The sequence below is a fragment of the Schistocerca piceifrons genome, chromosome 2 (assembly GCF_021461385.2).
Source record: "Schistocerca piceifrons isolate TAMUIC-IGC-003096 chromosome 2, iqSchPice1.1, whole genome shotgun sequence".
Taxonomy (NCBI): domain Eukaryota; kingdom Metazoa; phylum Arthropoda; class Insecta; order Orthoptera; family Acrididae; genus Schistocerca; species Schistocerca piceifrons.
Genome location: NC_060139.1, coordinates 723,651,019 through 723,669,612, shown reverse-complemented (window position 1 = coordinate 723,669,612; position 18,594 = coordinate 723,651,019). Strand labels below are relative to the sequence as shown.

The following is an 18,594-nucleotide window of genomic DNA, read 5'->3' as shown; positions in this document are numbered from 1 at the left end:
AAAGATATTGATCTTTTCGGCAAATACTAGTAGTCCGAAATTATAGTTTCTGACTTTCTAGTATTTTTTACGGAGTCTCCTACTTAGGATTTGTCCTTTATTGTGTGTGCTACCTTTGTATTAATACCTGCCCCCCCTCCCTCCTACAAACACACAGTATCATAACTATGCGCAGAATTAAAAGATTTCCACCGAGTATCTTTTGTCTGGTTTAGAATAAATTTTGTTTCTCTGTTAGGGATATCTTCTGTGTCTGTAACAATGTTTTAAATTTTCTTGTTTGCAACGACGGGGAAACCTGATGAAACCTGATTTTGTTTTAATTCTGTTTGGCATAAGTTTTTTTCACCCAACTTCAGTTACCGATGTATCGTATTTGATCTTATTAAGTGCTCTTTGAACTCCACTGACCCAGCCTTAGGCACAAGAGTTCTGCAATTTATTTTCCCCAAACAACAAGTAATAGAAAGAGTTAGGTTTATAAGGCCTATGTTATGGTTTCTTGGGGCAGTCTTCGTGGAACCAGGGAAAAGGCCAGAGATCGATGCGTATAGCCCGCTAATTAAACTTGCCGCAGTACATTACACACTGATAATTCATCTCCCTGCAAAGCGCAAGAAAAACATAAACAGTCTTAATGAGCTGATAGAATCAACATGGAACGTAGCGGTCGCTCGGTTCCAGACTGTAGCGCCTGGAACCGCACGGCCACTCCGGCCGGCTCACACCTACAACCGTCTCGAGCAAGCCAGTCTATATGCAGGTCTCAGAGATGTAGTCATCATGATAGAGCTATTGATGTACAGGATGAGCCAGAAGATATGCAACCCCAAATTCAAAAAACTCTAATCTGCAATAATGTACTTACAATGCTTACACTCACAGTATATATTTTCTCGTAACAGATGCTGGATATGTCCTCGGTGTGCTACAGCAAATGCCTCAACACTTTTCTTCACGTAAGCTGCTACGTTTTGGATGGTCGCTACACTACTGCAGGGTATTTCGTCTTTGCCGTTGGGCATCAGTTGCTCGATTGTGTGATGGTTAATCTTGTATACGTTACCATTCAGGTGTCCCCAAAGGAAAACGTCGAGCGGCGATAAATCTGCGGATCTAGCCGGCCACAGGCCACGAGAATTAATGTGTTCGCCAAAGAAATCACACAACATTATCATTGTAATGGTTCTGTCCCCCATGTGCACCGCTGCATCATCTTGCTGCAGCAAGCACTGTCGCTTATTAGCCTCTAACAATGTTACGAATTGCATGATGATGTAATGGCAAAGTTCAGCTATTACCGTTTCCGAGAAAAAAAATTGGGCCTATAATTCTCTTGCGCGGAACGGCACGCCAAAGTCCATCCCTCTGTAAATGTAATGCGGTCTCATGTGAAATGTGAGGCTTTTCGTAGCTCCAGTATCTGTCTTTCTGGCTGTTTACATAGCTAAGTAAATGAAGTCATGCTTCATTTGAGCAGAAAACATAAACCAACACCCGAAAATTGTTGCGAATAAAACGCAAAAAAATTGACACTAATGTCGTCTTTTTCCTCTGTCAGGTTCTCGAAGCTCGTACACAATACAAATGCGATACGGACGGAGTTTCAGCTTCTTTATGGCTCTGCGAACACTTCCGTAAGACATTTCAGTTCGGTGACACAGTTTTGTTACCGAATTTTTTGAAGAAATAACAAGGATGCGCAGACGTTTTCCATTGAGGCATCGTTTAACAACGAAGATCGGCCGGAACGTTCACATTCATTCAAACTACCAGTTTTTCTGAAACGAGCCATTGTGCGTGAAATGGTTGATCTGATAGCCGCCCTTCTTTCAGGGAGAGCTATCGTAAAGTTTCAAGAACGAACTCACATTCAGCCAGGGAAAAACGAGTGTTCGTTCGTACAGAACTAACTCAATACTGAGATCAAAATGACGGGAAACTGCTCGGATATCAGGTGCTACGCGTCTCCCAGAAGCTCATCCGTTCCCAACACAAACATTCCCGCCGATATGACATTCATTTTCCCATCTTTTTAATTTATGGCTGCTTAACTTTTGGATCATCCTATAGATGCAAGAAACTGCAGTACATGTACAACGAGGAACATAATGAAAAGGTAAATCTATAATCGTATGCATTAATCTAAAGGAAACTGTTTTCTATCGTGTAATATTATCTGCTAGGTAATAATAAGCAATAACATTAATAACAATGATCGAAAGAAATATACACCCATCTTGAAGCCGAGGCACAAGAGTTCAGACATCACAAAGTTAAGACGACTCACCTTGTTGACAGCGTTGTCGAGGGAGTCGGGATCACTGACCCTGAAGCACAACAGGAACACCTTTGCATCCTGATAGGCCAAAGGTCGCACCGTATCGTAAGCCGCAGAACCTAAAAGCAGACAAAATTAAAGTTAGCCACCGTTTTCAAGAAACGGCCAATGGATACACTTAACATCTGCACATCATCGAGAATAGTTGCAATAAAACTGCCTGTGACGTCAAAGATGCAGCGTTGTACAAACTACATATGTTTCTTATGCGCTCCCCCTCAATTCTTGTGTAGAAGCCATTCACAGTTCTGTGTATTAGTCTAAGATTATTTTGCCTGAATCTACAAGTACTTCATAATGACACAGATTAAATTTATCTGTTTTTCGAGTATGTGATTCTAGAGCTCAATTCTTTATATCTGGGTAGAGCAAGTTCGGTCATTTCCTTGCATGGCTGTAAGTCAGCGTATCCGGAATCATAAATCACTGTACAAAAACGTTGCACTTATTCCCACGCAATGAAAAGGCAAACCAACATCTGTTGCCTGAGACTTTATCGGATTTGAGGTTTCGCCAGTTTCTGGTAGAAGATTTTTAATAACAAAACAATTACGCAAAGCATTACTGCAAAAGCAGTCTTCATTTTAATTTATAAAGAAAGGACTTGACGCTTGTGTTTCGGACGTGGAACTAGAGAATCTTGTGTGTTACATGAGGAACAGGAAAACGTGGCAGACTTCAATGAGAACTCTCCTCTGCAGCGGAGATAGATGTAGTTCAGTGTTCAGGTTCTCAGCAGAGCACTTCTAGGTACGCCAGCCTAGTCAGTGGCGGTCTGCTCACGTTACATCAACGACTGTGGTAAGAGTAACTTGCAGCACTGGCGCGTTAGGATGAACGGAACTTAGGTATTCAACATCGTCTTTGGTGTAGCCTCACCATGTTCGACAGTACTGTCTCAGCTGCATGATTAATTTTAGCTTCTCTTTCAAGTCACGCAATCACTTATGTAGGCAGGTATGCGATAATTTCACAAGGAAATGTAGAAGGAGTTCAGCAAATTTCAATTCCCCACCAGTTTACTTCACTAACTGTTGTTTGAGTTATCATAATTTTTCCTTAATCAGTGTTTGAACTTATACCAAGTAATTTGATGCCATGCCATTTCCATTTTTTGTGCAATTAAACTTCGTAAAAATTCGGAGTCATGCAAATTGTGCTGTTGCGTAAAGTACACTCATGCTCATAAATTAAGGATAATGCTGATACATGGTGAAACAACGCTCTGGTGGGCAGCTTGCGGGTTTAAATCACCTCGGGGTATGACCATGCGGTGCATTTGACCTGCGGTCGTCGCACGATGGCACTGTCAGCAGTCCACATATGCAGAGAAGTGTTGGTGCATGTCACAGTACGGTGCGGCAGACGTTTTCAGACGTGCTAATGGTGACTGTGTGTTGACACTGGCTCAAAGAACACGTATTGATGACGTTAGGTGGGATAGAATACTGGGGCGTCTGGAGGCTGGTCAAACACAGCAGATCGTAGCATGGGCCCTCCGTGTGCCACAAAGTGTGATCTCAAGATTATGGCAACGATTCCAGTAGACAGGAAACGTGTCCAGGTGCTACAGTACGGGACGTCCACAGTGTACAACTCCACAAGACCGTATCTCACCATCAGTGCCCGCAGACGGCCTCGGAGTACCGCAGGTAGTCTCGCTCGGGACGTTACCGCAGCCACAGGAACAGTTGTCTCCAGACACACAGTCTACAGAAGACTGAACAGATATGGTTTTTTTGCCATTAAACCTGCAAGGTGCATTCCACTGACCCCTGGTCACAGGAGAGCCCATACAGTCTGGTGTCAAGAACACAGTACGCGGTCATTGGAACAGTGGGCCCAGGTTATGTTTACAGACGAGTCCAGATATAGTCTCAACAGTGATTCCCGCCGGGTTTTCATCTGGCGTGAACCACGAACTAGATACCAACTCCTTAATGTCCTTGAAAGGGACCTGCATGGAGGTCGTGGTTTGATGCTGTGGGATGCATGTCTTTGACAGAGGAACTGTAACAGTTCAGGTGCATCGGGACGTCATTTTGCACCAGCATGTCCGCCTTTTCAGGGGTGCAGTGGGTCCCACATTCCTCCTGATGAATGATAACGCACCGCCTCCCCCTCCTCCGAGCTGCCATCATGGAGGAGTACCTTGAGACAGAATGTATCAGCCGAATGGAGTGGCCTGTCTGTTCTCGAGACCTAAACCCCATCGAGCACGCCTGGGATGCTCTCGGTAGACGTATCGCTATGACACTTCAGGAGCTCCGACAGGCACTGGTGCAAGAATGGGAGGCTATACCCTGGCAGCTGCTCGACCACCTGATCCAGAGTATGCCAACCCGTTGTGCGGCCTATGTACGTGTGCATGGTGATCATATCCCATACTGATGTCAGGGTATACGCGCAGGAAACAGTGGTGTTTTGTAGCACATGTGTTTCGGGACGGTTTTCTCAACTTATCACGAATACCGTGGACTTACAGACCTGTGTCGTGTGTGTGTTCCCTATGTGCCTACGCTATTAGCGCCAGTTTTGTGTAGTGCCACGTTGTGTGGCACCACATTCTGCAATTATCCTTAATTTTTGAGCATGAGTGTAGTTAGTAAACCCTCTACCATAGTAAATGTTTTTGGAAAAAAGAATTTTGCCTACTCAAAACGAAGGTTCACTACTAGGGCAAAAATCCTCTAAAGTGTTAATTCAATTCATTGTGCACATCTAATTCGGCACTGATTTTTAAGGGTGGCTCTGTCTCACAGTTGATTCCAATACACATTGTTCCTCACAACACTGAGGTTTCACAAGATAACTTCCTCGAGACATCTGCCAAACCCAAACCCTTCCATCAAATTGCCACAGCGTATAGCCCTAGTCAGACGAGTCCCGATTTCATTTGGGAAGGACTAATGGTAGGTTCGATGGTGTCACCGTTTGTATCTTGCTGGTAAATATCTTTTGCAACGATGGTGAGCTGTTTCCAAAAAATATTATCTTCTATTCGAAAGAAGTTACGAAACGAACTGCAACCTAAACTGATATTAGACACTATAGCTTAACTATATTAATTTTAAAACCGAAAATGGGATGAAAATTCAACTGAGTTCATGAACAGCATCCGCTAGTCCATCTCAGATCGTCGTAATGCTTAATGTAGTGTCCCTCTACCAGCAGTTCACTATTGAAGCCATCGATGAGTCCAGAATCTCCTTCACGGTTTTCTTCGCTGCTCTTCGTGAATCGCTAAAAAAGTTAACGCAGCTGTTTCACCAAAGCCCATTTTCGTAGACAAACGGTGTAGTTTACGAGCGAAATAAAGCCGACAACGGCCGCTGGAGAGCGATGAGAGTGCAAATTACGTTAATCATCTCGTCTCGTAAGGTCGGATGTCCCGTCCGCTCCACATCAATGTCAGCTGCCTCGCCTCGCCTGAGGACGGGTTTAGACTTAGATTAAGCCATGTCACCCGCAACCTGAGGTCTAGATTGTGCATGGACCCCGTCGTGCTGGGTGGACATACTCGTTCTTTTAGCCAAATGAATCTCTTGCAATAATGCTTGTGCCGTCACAGACGTCACTGTTCGCGGAAAGTTCAGAATCCCCGCGACTAGAAGGCAGGGGGCGTGAGGCGGCATCAGCGCCTTCCGGAGCCAAGGAGATCACACAGTGCTGCTAAGGAGAGCGTTGGGCACCGAAGAAGCGGGGACCTCACAAGGAGCTGTGCGAGCGGGCTGGACGGACTCGAGCTAGTAAATGGGCAGCCACGGTTCAGTTGGCAGCTGTAGGCTGAGGTGACAAAAGTCATGGGATAGCGATATGCACTTATACAGGATATAAAAGGGCAGTACATTGGAGGAGCTATCGATTATATTCAGATGATTCATGTGAAAAGGCGTCCGACGTGTTTATAGCCGCACGACGGGAATTAACAGACTTTGGACGCGGTAATGCGGTTGGAGCTGGAACATTGGACATTCCATTTCGGTAATAGTTAAGGAATTCAGTATTTCGAGATCCAAAGCGTCAAGACTGTGCCGAGAATACCAAATTTCACGCATTACTCTCACCACGGAGAACGCAGTGGCCGACGACCTCCACTTAACTACCGAGAGCAGTCGCGTTTTCGTAGAAATTTCAGTGCCAACAGACAAGCAACCCTGCGTGGAGTAACCGCAGAAATCAGTGTGAGACGTACGAGAGACGTACCCATTAGGACAGTGCGACGACATTTAACGTTAATGAGCTATGTCAGCAGACGACCGACGCGAGTCTCTTTGCTAACAGCACAACATCGCCTGCTGCTTCTCTCCTCGGCTCATGACCATATAGGTTAGACCATATACGACTGGTAAACCGTGCCCTGGTCAAATGAGTCCCGATTTCAGTTGGTAAAAGCCGGTGGTGGAGTTCTAGTGTGGCAGAGACTCCACGAAGCCATGGACCCAAGCTGTCAACAAGGCACTGTGCAAGCTGTTGGTGGCTCCATAATGCCTGGGCTGTGTTTGCATGGAATGGACTGGGTCCTCTGGTCCAACAGAACCGAATAGAAATTGTTACGTTCAGCTACTTGGAGATCATTTGGAGCCATTCATGGAGTTCAGGTTCCCAAACAACGAAGGAATTTTTATACACTATGTAATCAAATGTGTCCGGACACCTGGCTGAAAATGACTTACAAGTTTGTGGCGCCCTCCATCGGTAATGCCGGAATTCAATAGGGTTTTGGCTTCCACTCTGGCAGTCATACGTTCAATCAGGTGCTGGAAGGTTTCTTGGGGAATGGCAGTCAATTCTTCACGGAGTGCTGTACTCAGGAGAGGTACCGATGTCGGTCGATAAGGCCTGGCACGAAGTCGACATTCCAAAACATCCCAAAGGTGTTCAACAGGATTCAGGTCAGGACTCTGTGCAGGCCATTCCACTGTAGGGATATTATTGTCGTGTAACCACTCCGCCACAGGATATGCATTATGAACAGTCGCTCGATCGTGTTGAAAGATGCAATCGCTATCCCCTAAAACATCAATGTAGGCATTTGCTGTTATAGTGCCACGAAAAACAACAAGGGATGCAAGACCACACCATAACAACACCGCCTCCGAATTTTACTGTTTGGACTGCAAACGCTGGCAGATGACGTTCACCGGGCATTCGCAATACCCATAATCTGCCATAGGATCGCCACATTGTGTACCGTGATTCACTACTCCACACAACGTTCTTCCGCTGTTCAATCATCCAATGTGTACGCTCCTTACATCATGCGAAGCGTTGTTTGGCATTTACCGGCGTGATGTGTGGCTCATGCAGCCGCTCGACAACGAAATACAAGTTTTCTCACCTCCCGCATAACTGTCACAGTACTTGCAGTGGGTCCTGATGCAGTTTGGAATTCCTGTGTGATGATCTGGATAGATGTCTGCCTCTTACACATTACGACCCTCTTCAACAGTCGATGATCTCTGTCAGTCAACAGACTGTGTTGTACGTGTCCCTTCACGTTTCCACTTCACTATAGCATCAGAAACAGTGGACCTAGGGGTGTTTTGGAGTGTGGAAATCTCGCGTACAGAAGTATGACACAAGTGACACCCAATCACCTGACCACGTTCGAAGTCCGTGAGTTCCGCGAAGCGCCCCATTCTGCTCTCTCACAATTTATAAAGACTACTGAGGTCGCTGATATGGAATACCTTGCAGTAGGTGGCAGCACACTGCACCTAATATGAAGAACATATGGTTTTAGGGGTGACCGGATACTTTTGATCACATAGTGTGGATGACAATGTGCCATGTCACCGGCCACATTTGTTCGCGACTGGTTTAAAGAACATTATTGACAATCCCAGTGAATGGTTTGACCACCCAAATCGGCCGACGCGAATGCAATCGAAGATTTATGAGACATAACTGAGAGGTCACTTCGAGCAAGAAATCCATCACCGGCAACGCTTTCGCAGTTATGGACGGCTACAGAGGCAGCATAGCTCAGTACTTCTGCAGGGGACTTCCACCGACTTGTTGACTCCATATAAGGTCGAGCTGCTGCACACGCTGGGCAAAGGAGACTCGACACGGTATTAGGAAGAATATCATGACTGTTGTCACCTTAGCGTGTAGAAAAGTATGCTGGTCGAGTAGTGGAGTTCCGGCATGTGGAACTCTGCTGTAGAAATGTCTGTCCTGTTGCTTTCTGGAAGGCAAAACTTGGGGCAACGTATTACATTGTGTCTATTTGCTGTCTTGCAGTGCATCCCTAAATTTTTGCTGCAAGTGGTTGTTAACGATCATCCGATGCCATCGGTAGCGACTCATAGCTGAGAGCAGCGTAACTCTGCATATACGTTTCTATTCAGTGCTGGTATGACTATTCATTATTGCGTGCATACTAGCTCTTGTCATAAAATTACAACTGTTTCTCAGTACGGTATTTTGTTGACTCAGTGTAATTGTGCCGTAGTAATCAGTGAGCCGTGTATGTTATTCTACCTGTCAACATGTCATGTGAGCACGTATAATTAAAACTAACCTGTGCCATATTTTCCACTTGCATGCTTGTGTGTCGATGTGGTTTTCTCTTGGAATTAATGTGTTCAAAGCCTTGTTCTTCTGATTAATATTGGTCATAAATTAACCGTGTATCAGGTATAACGAATTTCTGAAAGCATTTGGTTATTTTGTTGTATTTTCAAAACGGGTTCGATATTGGCTGTGTCTGGTAAGATTGTCAGTAAATTGTAGTTGTCTTATTGGCCAGACTGTGTGTGCAATGTTGGTAACTGTCACAGGAGCTTCATCAGTGCCGGTCGTTGTGGCCGAGTGGTTCTAGGCGCTTCAGTCCGGAACCACGCGGCTGCTACAGTCGTAGGTTCGAATCTTGCCTCGTGCATGGATGTGTGTGATGTCCTTAGGTTATTTAGGTTTAAGTAGTTCCTGGTCTAGGGGACTGATGACCTCAGCTGTTAAGTCCCATAGTGCTTAGAGCCATTTGAACCATTTTTGAAGCTTCACCAGTAAACAGTATTAAAGGGATCGCTCAGCAGTTTCCAATAAGCTAACGAAAAAAACCCAGCCGTCTACCTTCATCTCCTGGAAAGTGTTCAGTCCGCCGTAAATAGTAATGGTAGAGGCCGTGCATACATAACGTCTTCTACATTCCTGCGTGTGGAACAACAATATATAAAGAGTTTTCGCGTGTACTTGTTGAAAGAATACGCTCTAACAGCGGAATAATGTCCTCTGTTCACCCACATTCGTTTCGTTTGCGGTTCGGATGAAATATGCGTGTCGAGTACTGCATCATCCTCACACAGTTCAGTGAACACTTGAGTAAACACTCCCGAATATGGCACTCTGTGGTTAGGAAATCGTTTACCACAATAACTACAAGCAGCAGCAGCAGCGCTTACGTTACAAAACTGGTATATCAATATCTTATCAGCATACTAAGTGTAGTAAATACGCGCAGCATAGCACAAATGGTCGATGCATCACTATCAAAATGACAGTTGAAAAATTCAATTATGTGAACTCAAGCACAGCTACGCAGCTTTAAATTCAAAGTAAAAATCGATAGGAAACGCACAGCAATTGGAATACCAACATCCGAAATGGAAACAAGGTAAGTAGTCTGCATAAAAATGGGATTCACTGTCAAAATATGAAGAGCTCACATTCCTGGAAGAGTCACCCAACATATTATGGCTTCGCACCACGTATATCTTGTGAATAAACCAGGAACGTAAAATTGAGTCTCACAAGAGGGTTTCCAGACAGTGGCTCTTCCGGTGAACAATTGTGACTAGAAGAGGATAGTGAGAAAGCTACAGCTGTACACAAGTTATCCTCCACTACACAACATAAGGTGGCTTACAGAGTGTGGGTGCAGACGCATCTTTGTAACCGCTTTATAACCAGTTTACAGTACAGTGCAATCCGGATTCTTCACATTTCCTCGCTCTGTTTATTCTTATTTCCAGGGTTGGCAATTTGTGAGGAATTCTCCAAACTGTGGGGAATTTCAGTTCGATTAGGGATTGTGTGTGGATTGGTATTACGTGGGGAATATGTGGGGATTTTAATGTTTTACTATTTATTAATATGTCGTAGATGTTACGTCGATAATTTCATGGCTGGTGAGTTTGTTGCTGGTGTTGATCCTAATGATTTTCAAGATCTTAAGCTCGGAATGAGTTTCATAAATAAGATTTCAAGGGATATTATATAAACATGGTAGATAAATACTCTTTTATACACAAATATTATTTAAGAGAGAATGAAAACAATAATGGTTGAGCGCATGCAAGAAAAAGCTGTTGAGCGCATGCATAGAAGAAAGCATTGTTGTTGGGCAGCACTTTCTTGCCACTCTTCAGCTCCTATAGCGTGTATTCTAGTACGTTCGACTGTTTACGTTTGTTTTCTTTCCTTGGAAAATAATAACCGTTTTATGCAAAAATGGATAAATGGTTGCTGAAAGGCAGAAACTAATCCCGAGGTACACCTACATCTACATCTACGTGATTACTCTGCTATTCACAATAAAGTGCCTGGCAGAGGGTTCAATGAACCTCCTTCCGGTCGTCTCTCTGCCTTTCCACTCTCGAGCGGCGCGCGAGAAAAACGGGCACTTAAATTTTTCTGCGTGAGCTCTGAGTTCTCATTTTTTAATGTGTTGATCATTTCTCCCTAAGTAGGTGGGTGCCAACAGAACGTTTTCACAACCAGAGGAGAAAAGTGGTGATTGAAATTCATTGGCACTCCAATTCACATATCACGTCTGTGACACTATCTCCCTTTTTCGCGATAGTACGAAATGAGCAGCCCTTCTTTGAACTTTTTCGATGTCATCGGTCAGTCCCACCTGATGCGGATCCCACACCGCACAGCAATACTCCAGAATAGGGCGGACAAGCGTGGTGTAAGCAGTAGAGTGGAAGCACCTTCTAAGTGTTCTGTCAATGAATCGCACTCTTCGATTGTTCTACCCACAACATTATCTATGCCATCGTGCCAATTTAGGTTGTTTGTAATTGTAATACCTAAGTATTTTGTTGAATTTACAGCCTTAATTGTGTGACTTACCGCGTAATCGAAATTTAGCGGATTTCAATTAGTACTCATGTGAATAACTTCACACTTTTCTTTATTCAGGATCAATTGCCACTTTTCGCATCACACAGACATCTTATCTAAAACATTTTTCAATTCGTTTTGGTCATCTGATGACTTCACAAGACGGTAAATGGCAGCATCATTTGCAAACAATCCAGTGGGGCTACTCAGATGGTCTCCTACGTCGTAGATATAGATCAGGAACAGTAGAGGGCCTATTACACTTCCTTGGGGAACGCCGGATATTATTTCCGTTTTACTCCATGACTTTCCGTCTATGACTACGAACTGCGACCTTTCTGAAAGGAAATCACGAATACAGTCGCACAACTGAGACGATATTCCATGAGCACGCAGTTTGATTAGAAGACGCTTGTGAAGACGCTGTCGAAAGCCTTCTGGAAACCTAAAAATATGGCATCAATACGAAATCCTCTGTCAATAGCACTCATTACTTCATGAATATAAAGAGCTAGTTGTGTTGCACAAGAACAATGTTTTCTGTATCCGTGCTAACTATGTGTCAATAAGTCGTTTTCTTAGAGGTAATTCGTAATGTTCAAACACAGTATCTGTTTCAGAATCCGACTGCAACGCGACATTAGTGATATGGGCCCGTAATTAAGCGAATTACTCTTATTTCCCTTTTTTGATATTGGTGAGACTTGAGCAATTTTCCAGTAATTAGGTACGGAACCTCCTGTGAGCGAACGGATGCATATAATTGCTAAATACAGAGCTATAGTATCAGCATACTCTGAAAGAAACCTGACTATTATACAATCTGTACCGGAAGCCTTGCCTTATTTAAGTGATTTAAGCTGCTTTGCTACAACGAAGATATCTACGTCCATGTTTCTCATTTTGGCAGTGGTCTTGATTGGAATACAGGAATGTTTACTTCGTCTTCTTTGGTGAAGGAGTTTCGGAAAACCATGTTTAATAACTCTGCTTAAGTGGCACTGTCATCAGTGACTTCACCGCTGTTGTTCCTCAGTGAAGATATTGATTGCGTCTTACCACTGGTGTGCTTTATGTATGACCAGAATCTCTTTGGGTTTTCTGCTAAATTTCGAGACAGAATTTCGTTGCGGAAATTATTAAAAGCATCTCCCATATTTCGAACTTCTGCAGAACTTCGCAAATGTTGGGGATTTTGCGCTTCTTTAAAATTGGAATGTTTTTTTGTTGCTTCTGCAACAGCGATCTGACCAGTTTTGTGTACCATGGGGGATCAGTACCACCACTTATTAATTTATGTGGTATATATCTCTCAATTGCTGTCGACACTATCTCTTTGAGGTCATTCCACGTCTTTTCTACGCTTACGTGATCTGATCGGAAGGAGTGCAGACTGTCTCTTAAAAAGACGTTAAGAGAATTTTTATCAGCTGTACTTTGCGTTTCTTTTTGATGGTTGTAGGTGTTACCGTATTAAGCCTAGCAGTAACTGCCTTGTGGTCGCTAATCCCTGTATTCGCCATTGTACTCCATATTTGTCCAGGATTATTTGTTGCTAAGAGGTTAAGTATGCTTTCGCAACCATTTACGCTTCGAGTGGGCTCATGAACTAATTGTTCAAAATAATTTTCTGAGAAAGCATTCAGTACAATTTCGGATGACGTTTTATGCCTCCCGCCGGCTTTAAACGTATAATTTTTCCAGCATATCGAGGGTAGATTCAAGTCATCACCTACTATAATTGTGTGAGTGGGGTAAGTAATTGAAACTCAAGTTATCCTTAAAATGCTCAGCAACTATTTCTTCTGGGTCGGGGAGAGAGGGAGGGGGGGTCGGTAAAACAAAGCAATTAATAATGGTTCAAATGGCTCTGAGCACTATGGGACTTAACATCTGAGGTCATCAGTCCCCTAGAACTTAGAACTGCTTAAACCTAACTAACCTAAGGACATCACACACATCCATGCCCGAGGCAGGATTCGAACCTGCGACCGTAGCTGTCGCGCGGTTCCAGACTGAAGTGCCTAGAACCGCTCGGCCACTCCGGTCGACCAATCCAATTAATAGTTTAGTCCGAATGTCAAGTATAACCTCTAATCATACTATTTCGCAGTAACTATCTACTTCAATTTCACTACAAAGTAAACTACTTCTGACAGCAATAAATACTCCACCACCAACTGTATTTAATCTATCCTTTCTGAACGCTATTAGGTCGTTTGAAAATTCGGCTGAAATTATTTCCGGCTTTAGCCAGCTCTGTATACCTATACCTATTTGAGCTTCAGTGCTTTCTATCAGGGCTTGGAGCTCTGGTTCTTTCCCAACACAGCTACGACAATTAACAACCACAGTACCGATGGTTTCAACATCTACCTTACTGTGTTTTGTTTTACCTGCCCGCATTTAGACGGTCGCTCTTTCTGTGGTTTCCTGAGACCCTCCTACCTAAAAAGACATCCAGTCCCTTCCACACAGCCCCCGCTACCCGTCTAGCCGCTTCCTGTGTGTAGTGCACCCCTGACCTATTAAGCGGAACCCGGAAACCCACCACCAGATGGCTCAAGTCACGGAATCTGCCGTCTACACGGCCACAGAACCGCCTGAGCCTCTGATTCAGACCCTCCACTCGGCTCCGCATCAAAGAACCACAGTCGGTTCTGTCGACGATACTACAGATGGTGAAGTCTGCCTTAATATAGCAAGCAAAACTAGCACTCTTTACCATCTCCTCTGATCCAAAGCGACACATGTCATTTGTACCGACATGGGCCACCATCTGCGGTTGGCTGCACTCTGTACTCTTCATGGCATCGGGAAGCACCCTATCCACATCCTGAATGACTCCCCCCAGTATGCACACGGAGTGCACACTGGCTTCCTTCCCCTCCTTGGCAGCTATGTTCCTAAGGGGCCCCTAACCTTGGAGCTCCCAACTACCAGCAAACCCACCCTCTATTTATGTAGAGACCTTGCGGGCCGAGAAGCTTCCTCTGGGACAGAGTGGACGACTGTATCCGGCTCGGAGGCTTCGTCAGCCACAGATAACACCCAAAACCTGTTCGTCAAACGAACCGAGTAGGCCATACGATCGCCTCCTCAGAAAGTCTTTTGCTGCCTACCAGACTTTGGAATGATCTCCCACTCGACCACGGATGAGGGGTAACCTCAGTGCAGGCAGGACCGGGGATGGCCAGTGGACTGATCGGGGAACATGTGGGACGTGCTCGACTCGATGTCCCTCGCATACCCGCCTCCGGCCCTACACAGTAATGCCCCATGGCAACAGACTCAAGCTGTGTGACAGAAGCCAAAACAGCCTGGAGCTATGAGCGAAGGGTCGCAAACTCAGCTCGCATCTGTACAAAACAATCACAGTTCCTATTCATTACTGAAGTAGCTCCTGTTTGAAGCTCGTAAAAATATTATTAGCAGCAGGAACTCGCGGTGCACTCTCACTGAGGTGAGAAGGTAGGTTACTAACTAAATTTGTTTGAATTCTTTTAAACAGCTCGTATATAGCTTGTTCACTTCTTAACGATACCTGTGCCTATACTTTGGTCTGGAGTCGTCGGTGGTAATTCGGAAGTTTTCCTGCTAGTTTCCTGACAGCCTTTACGATTTATCAAAGTGTGAAGGTACATTACTCATTAAGACAGTGAAAGGATTATTGCTGTTATTGTTGGTTTGCTGGGCGTTGCGAATCCCCGTGATACATGATTGTTCATACTACAATATCATCGACATAGGATATGATGTTAAATTAAGATGATTCTGAAACAAATATTCAATGAGTAAGATAGCTATGATGTTTAATTTATTTATTAAACCTTTACAGTCCGATTACACGCCTTCGAGGCGTTAAAGGTGTCGATGAAGCAATATTTTCTTTTGTATACATGAATTATGGTTATGCTCTTTACTTTTATTCACTCCTGTGTGAATTCATTGCCTTCCAAACCGCAAACGCTCCGACATCCGAGCCACTTTGTATCAATGGTCTCGTCTCTGCGTAACACATGGCTACGTGACCGCGCTCATTGTTGGTGCAGCATCTCACACACTAATTTCCTCCCGCCGATAATAACTCAAAGAAAAAAAAAAATGGCTCTGAGCACCATGGGACTTAACTGCTGTGGCCATCAGTCTCCTAGAACTTAGAACTACTTAAACCTAACTAACCTAAGGACATCACACATATCCATGCCCGAGGCAGGATTCGAACCTGCGACCGTAGCGATCGCGCGGTTCCAGACTGAAGCGCCTAGAACCGCTCGGCCACTCTGGCCGGCGATAATAACTCAGTGTTCACGTTTCCTCCCTCTTTAAAAAAGGAAAAAGATTCTGGCCAGAACAGCTGGAGACAGGGGTCATGTGTGTGTGAGTTTTGTGTGTATGATAATATGAATGTGTGCGTGTGCGCGCGTGTGTGTGTGTGTGTGTGTGTGTGTGTGTGTGTGTGTGTGTGAGCTCGCGTGCGCTTTGCTTCTTCTCTGACGAAGGTACAGGCTGGTAGGAGTTGGAAATTAACAGGAAAACTTCAGAATTACCACCGACGACTCTTTTCAACGTGCTTGCCTGCTGCTCGGCTTATGATTAGCAATCTGTCGGCTTAACAGTATAGTTATTCCCTCATGAAATTTGTTGTAAATAATCCACTTCACTTCAGCAGATACAATAACGTACATGATTAAAGTACCAGAAGAAGAAAAACTGGCATTCATTAAGCCACACAAAGATTGTCTGTAGGACAAACAGAGAGGTTCACAACGCTGCAACCGAAAGTTCTGATCACTTATCCACCAAAAAGATTTGATCACTTGGCCAGTGATAGAAAATTCCCGACAGACAGCAAAGTAAAATTCGAAACTAAACTGAAAACATTTCTCTTTGGCAACTTCTCCTATTCCGCAGAAGTCTGGCTATTATTGTAATGTGTAAATGGTAATGGGTAGGAACTACTGACTACCATCTGTTTGGTTAAAAAACAAAACTCTACGAAATCATCAGCAAGGAGGCATATTTATAAAACAAATCAATATAAAATGCCCCGTTCCACATCACTATGATTTATCACGTAAATGATACATGAGACTAACTAACTAAGTATTGGTACAGCAGAAAGAATGTTATAGACTCATATATTCTGAAAACCTCAGAATGAAATTCAGAAGTAATCTGAAGTAGATGACCAAAGTAGCACATTCCAATTGTGATATATTTGGTTATTCCTGAAAAACTGTCGGTTCGTGGCGTGAAATGTTCCGGGAAAATAAGAAAATAGGCTACTGTTGGAGAGGTGGCCTAAATGTTACACAGGTTAGACTATCATTACTTAAAAAGTGAACTACATACATGTTAAAGCAAAATATACATTTTATGGTATGGGGTCTAAGCGTTTGAGACCATTCCCTTAATCACATTTATAGTACTGCACAGTGCTCGAACATACTCAAAAGATCATATCGTTCTTTTTTTTTTTACCCTGTCAGTCACTATTATTGGTCACACACTGAATGACACATCATACTAAGACTACAAATGCACTGACGGTCTAATAGGGCAAGAACTCTATTGTGCATGGAAGTGCACCTCTATGCTATTCTGTTTCTTTCTCATTTGAAGTTAAATGTAAACACCCGTATATAATCAAATATTAAATGACTGTAGCAGACCAGCACATTTTTTCATGGGGAACTAATAGAATAGTACGTATGATATGCTGTGTTTACTAATATGGAAATGATTGTCAGAGAAGAAGATACCTGAAGCCACAACTATATCTTTCGGATCTCTACGAGGGAGCTACAGACACGTCTTAAGCATCTTCTCACATTTGTAATATTCAGAAACAGTTTTCCAGAGTTGTTACAGATTTATTTCTACAACGTGGTACTACATATAATTTGTAGCTCATTTTTCACAACATAAATTCAATTACAGTGTGTTAACTTCTGTTTCTTCTTGTAAATACTTAAATTTATGAAGAATAAGAGTATATTTTGAATATGAATTAATGCAATCAATAATGAACTGATAGCTAGTACCAAAGAACACGCAAATATCCTATTACGTAAGGAATTTGCTAGGACTCAGGAAAATTTTTTCCTCAAATCTGAGCAACTTCATATGGAGGTTACAGCAAATTGAATTATAGACGAGCAAAGTATTGCTTATAATACGTTAAAACAAATAATGGACAAATTGCGTTCATTGACAAATTAACAATCTTTATTTCATAACCATATAATTTATTTAACTTCGCAGAGAAATAATTTAGCTGCGAGTTTTTTTAAATCAGTGTGACCGCGTTGTATTGCAAGAACAATATTTGTAGCACACAAAATGACTGTATCAAGAACCATGGCTGACGTAAATTGGTATGATACGGTGTTTTGAAGCAGGTAATATGTATTAGAAGTCTTGCTTGGTCATTTAAAATATTAAGGAAATAAAAATGCAAAGGTAACATGCCAGAACAACCGGAGAAACATCACAACACCACGGTAATCAGATGTATCCAGTGACGTACCCTGGGGTTTGAACACTCGCAGCAATTTAAAATGTCACGCCCACTCATAAACTGTTACAAATTCAAGTTGTAGATCTATTTGTTTCTAAACAGTTAAAATTATAACATCAAATTATATCTGTAAAGTCATTGATGTTTACTTTGGATCTAGTGCATCTTACAGGTACCAATAACCAGTACAAGTACAGTATAACAAAATACGGAAACAGAAAAAAATTATATATTAGACATTTCAGTATATGTACATATCCAGCGGTCACAGGCACTGAATACCACGCGCTGCTTCTACAAACTGCCTCCATTCCTTTGTATTTTGTGCTGGGTTCCTCCACGTCCTCTCGCCAATCGAGAGGCCTTCCAGGCCCTTCGCCACGTCCAAGATCACCCATACTCACCCATACGATAATTTGTAGGGAGGGGGAGGGGGGTGGGAGGGGGCGGGGGCAAACTGGGGGTACGAAGCAGTTTTAATATTTTGGGAGACGAAAGGTGAATTGCAAGTAGTCATAGTAAAAAATGTATGGTACAGACATTTAAATCATTCTTTGAAAGAAAAACAGCTGACTACACTACATTTTTTTTTCCTTTCCCTGACAGGTAGGGGGAGGGGTACAGCCCCCTCCTTACCCCCGGGTATGAGCTCTCT

The 18,594-nt window shown here is 43.4% G+C and overlaps 1 protein-coding gene across 1 annotated transcript in view; it reads right to left on the bottom strand.

Annotated features, from left to right (window-relative positions):
• The window catches only part of LOC124777568 (ras-like GTP-binding protein Rho1), a 290,221-nt gene that overhangs the window by 29,455 nt on the left and 242,172 nt on the right, over window positions 1-18,594 (bottom strand). Inside the window, exon 3 of the mRNA XM_047253024.1 lies at window positions 2,291-2,400. Coding sequence (XP_047108980.1) covers window positions 2,291-2,400 — 110 coding nt within the window. The remainder of the gene's footprint in view (window positions 1-2,290; window positions 2,401-18,594) is intronic.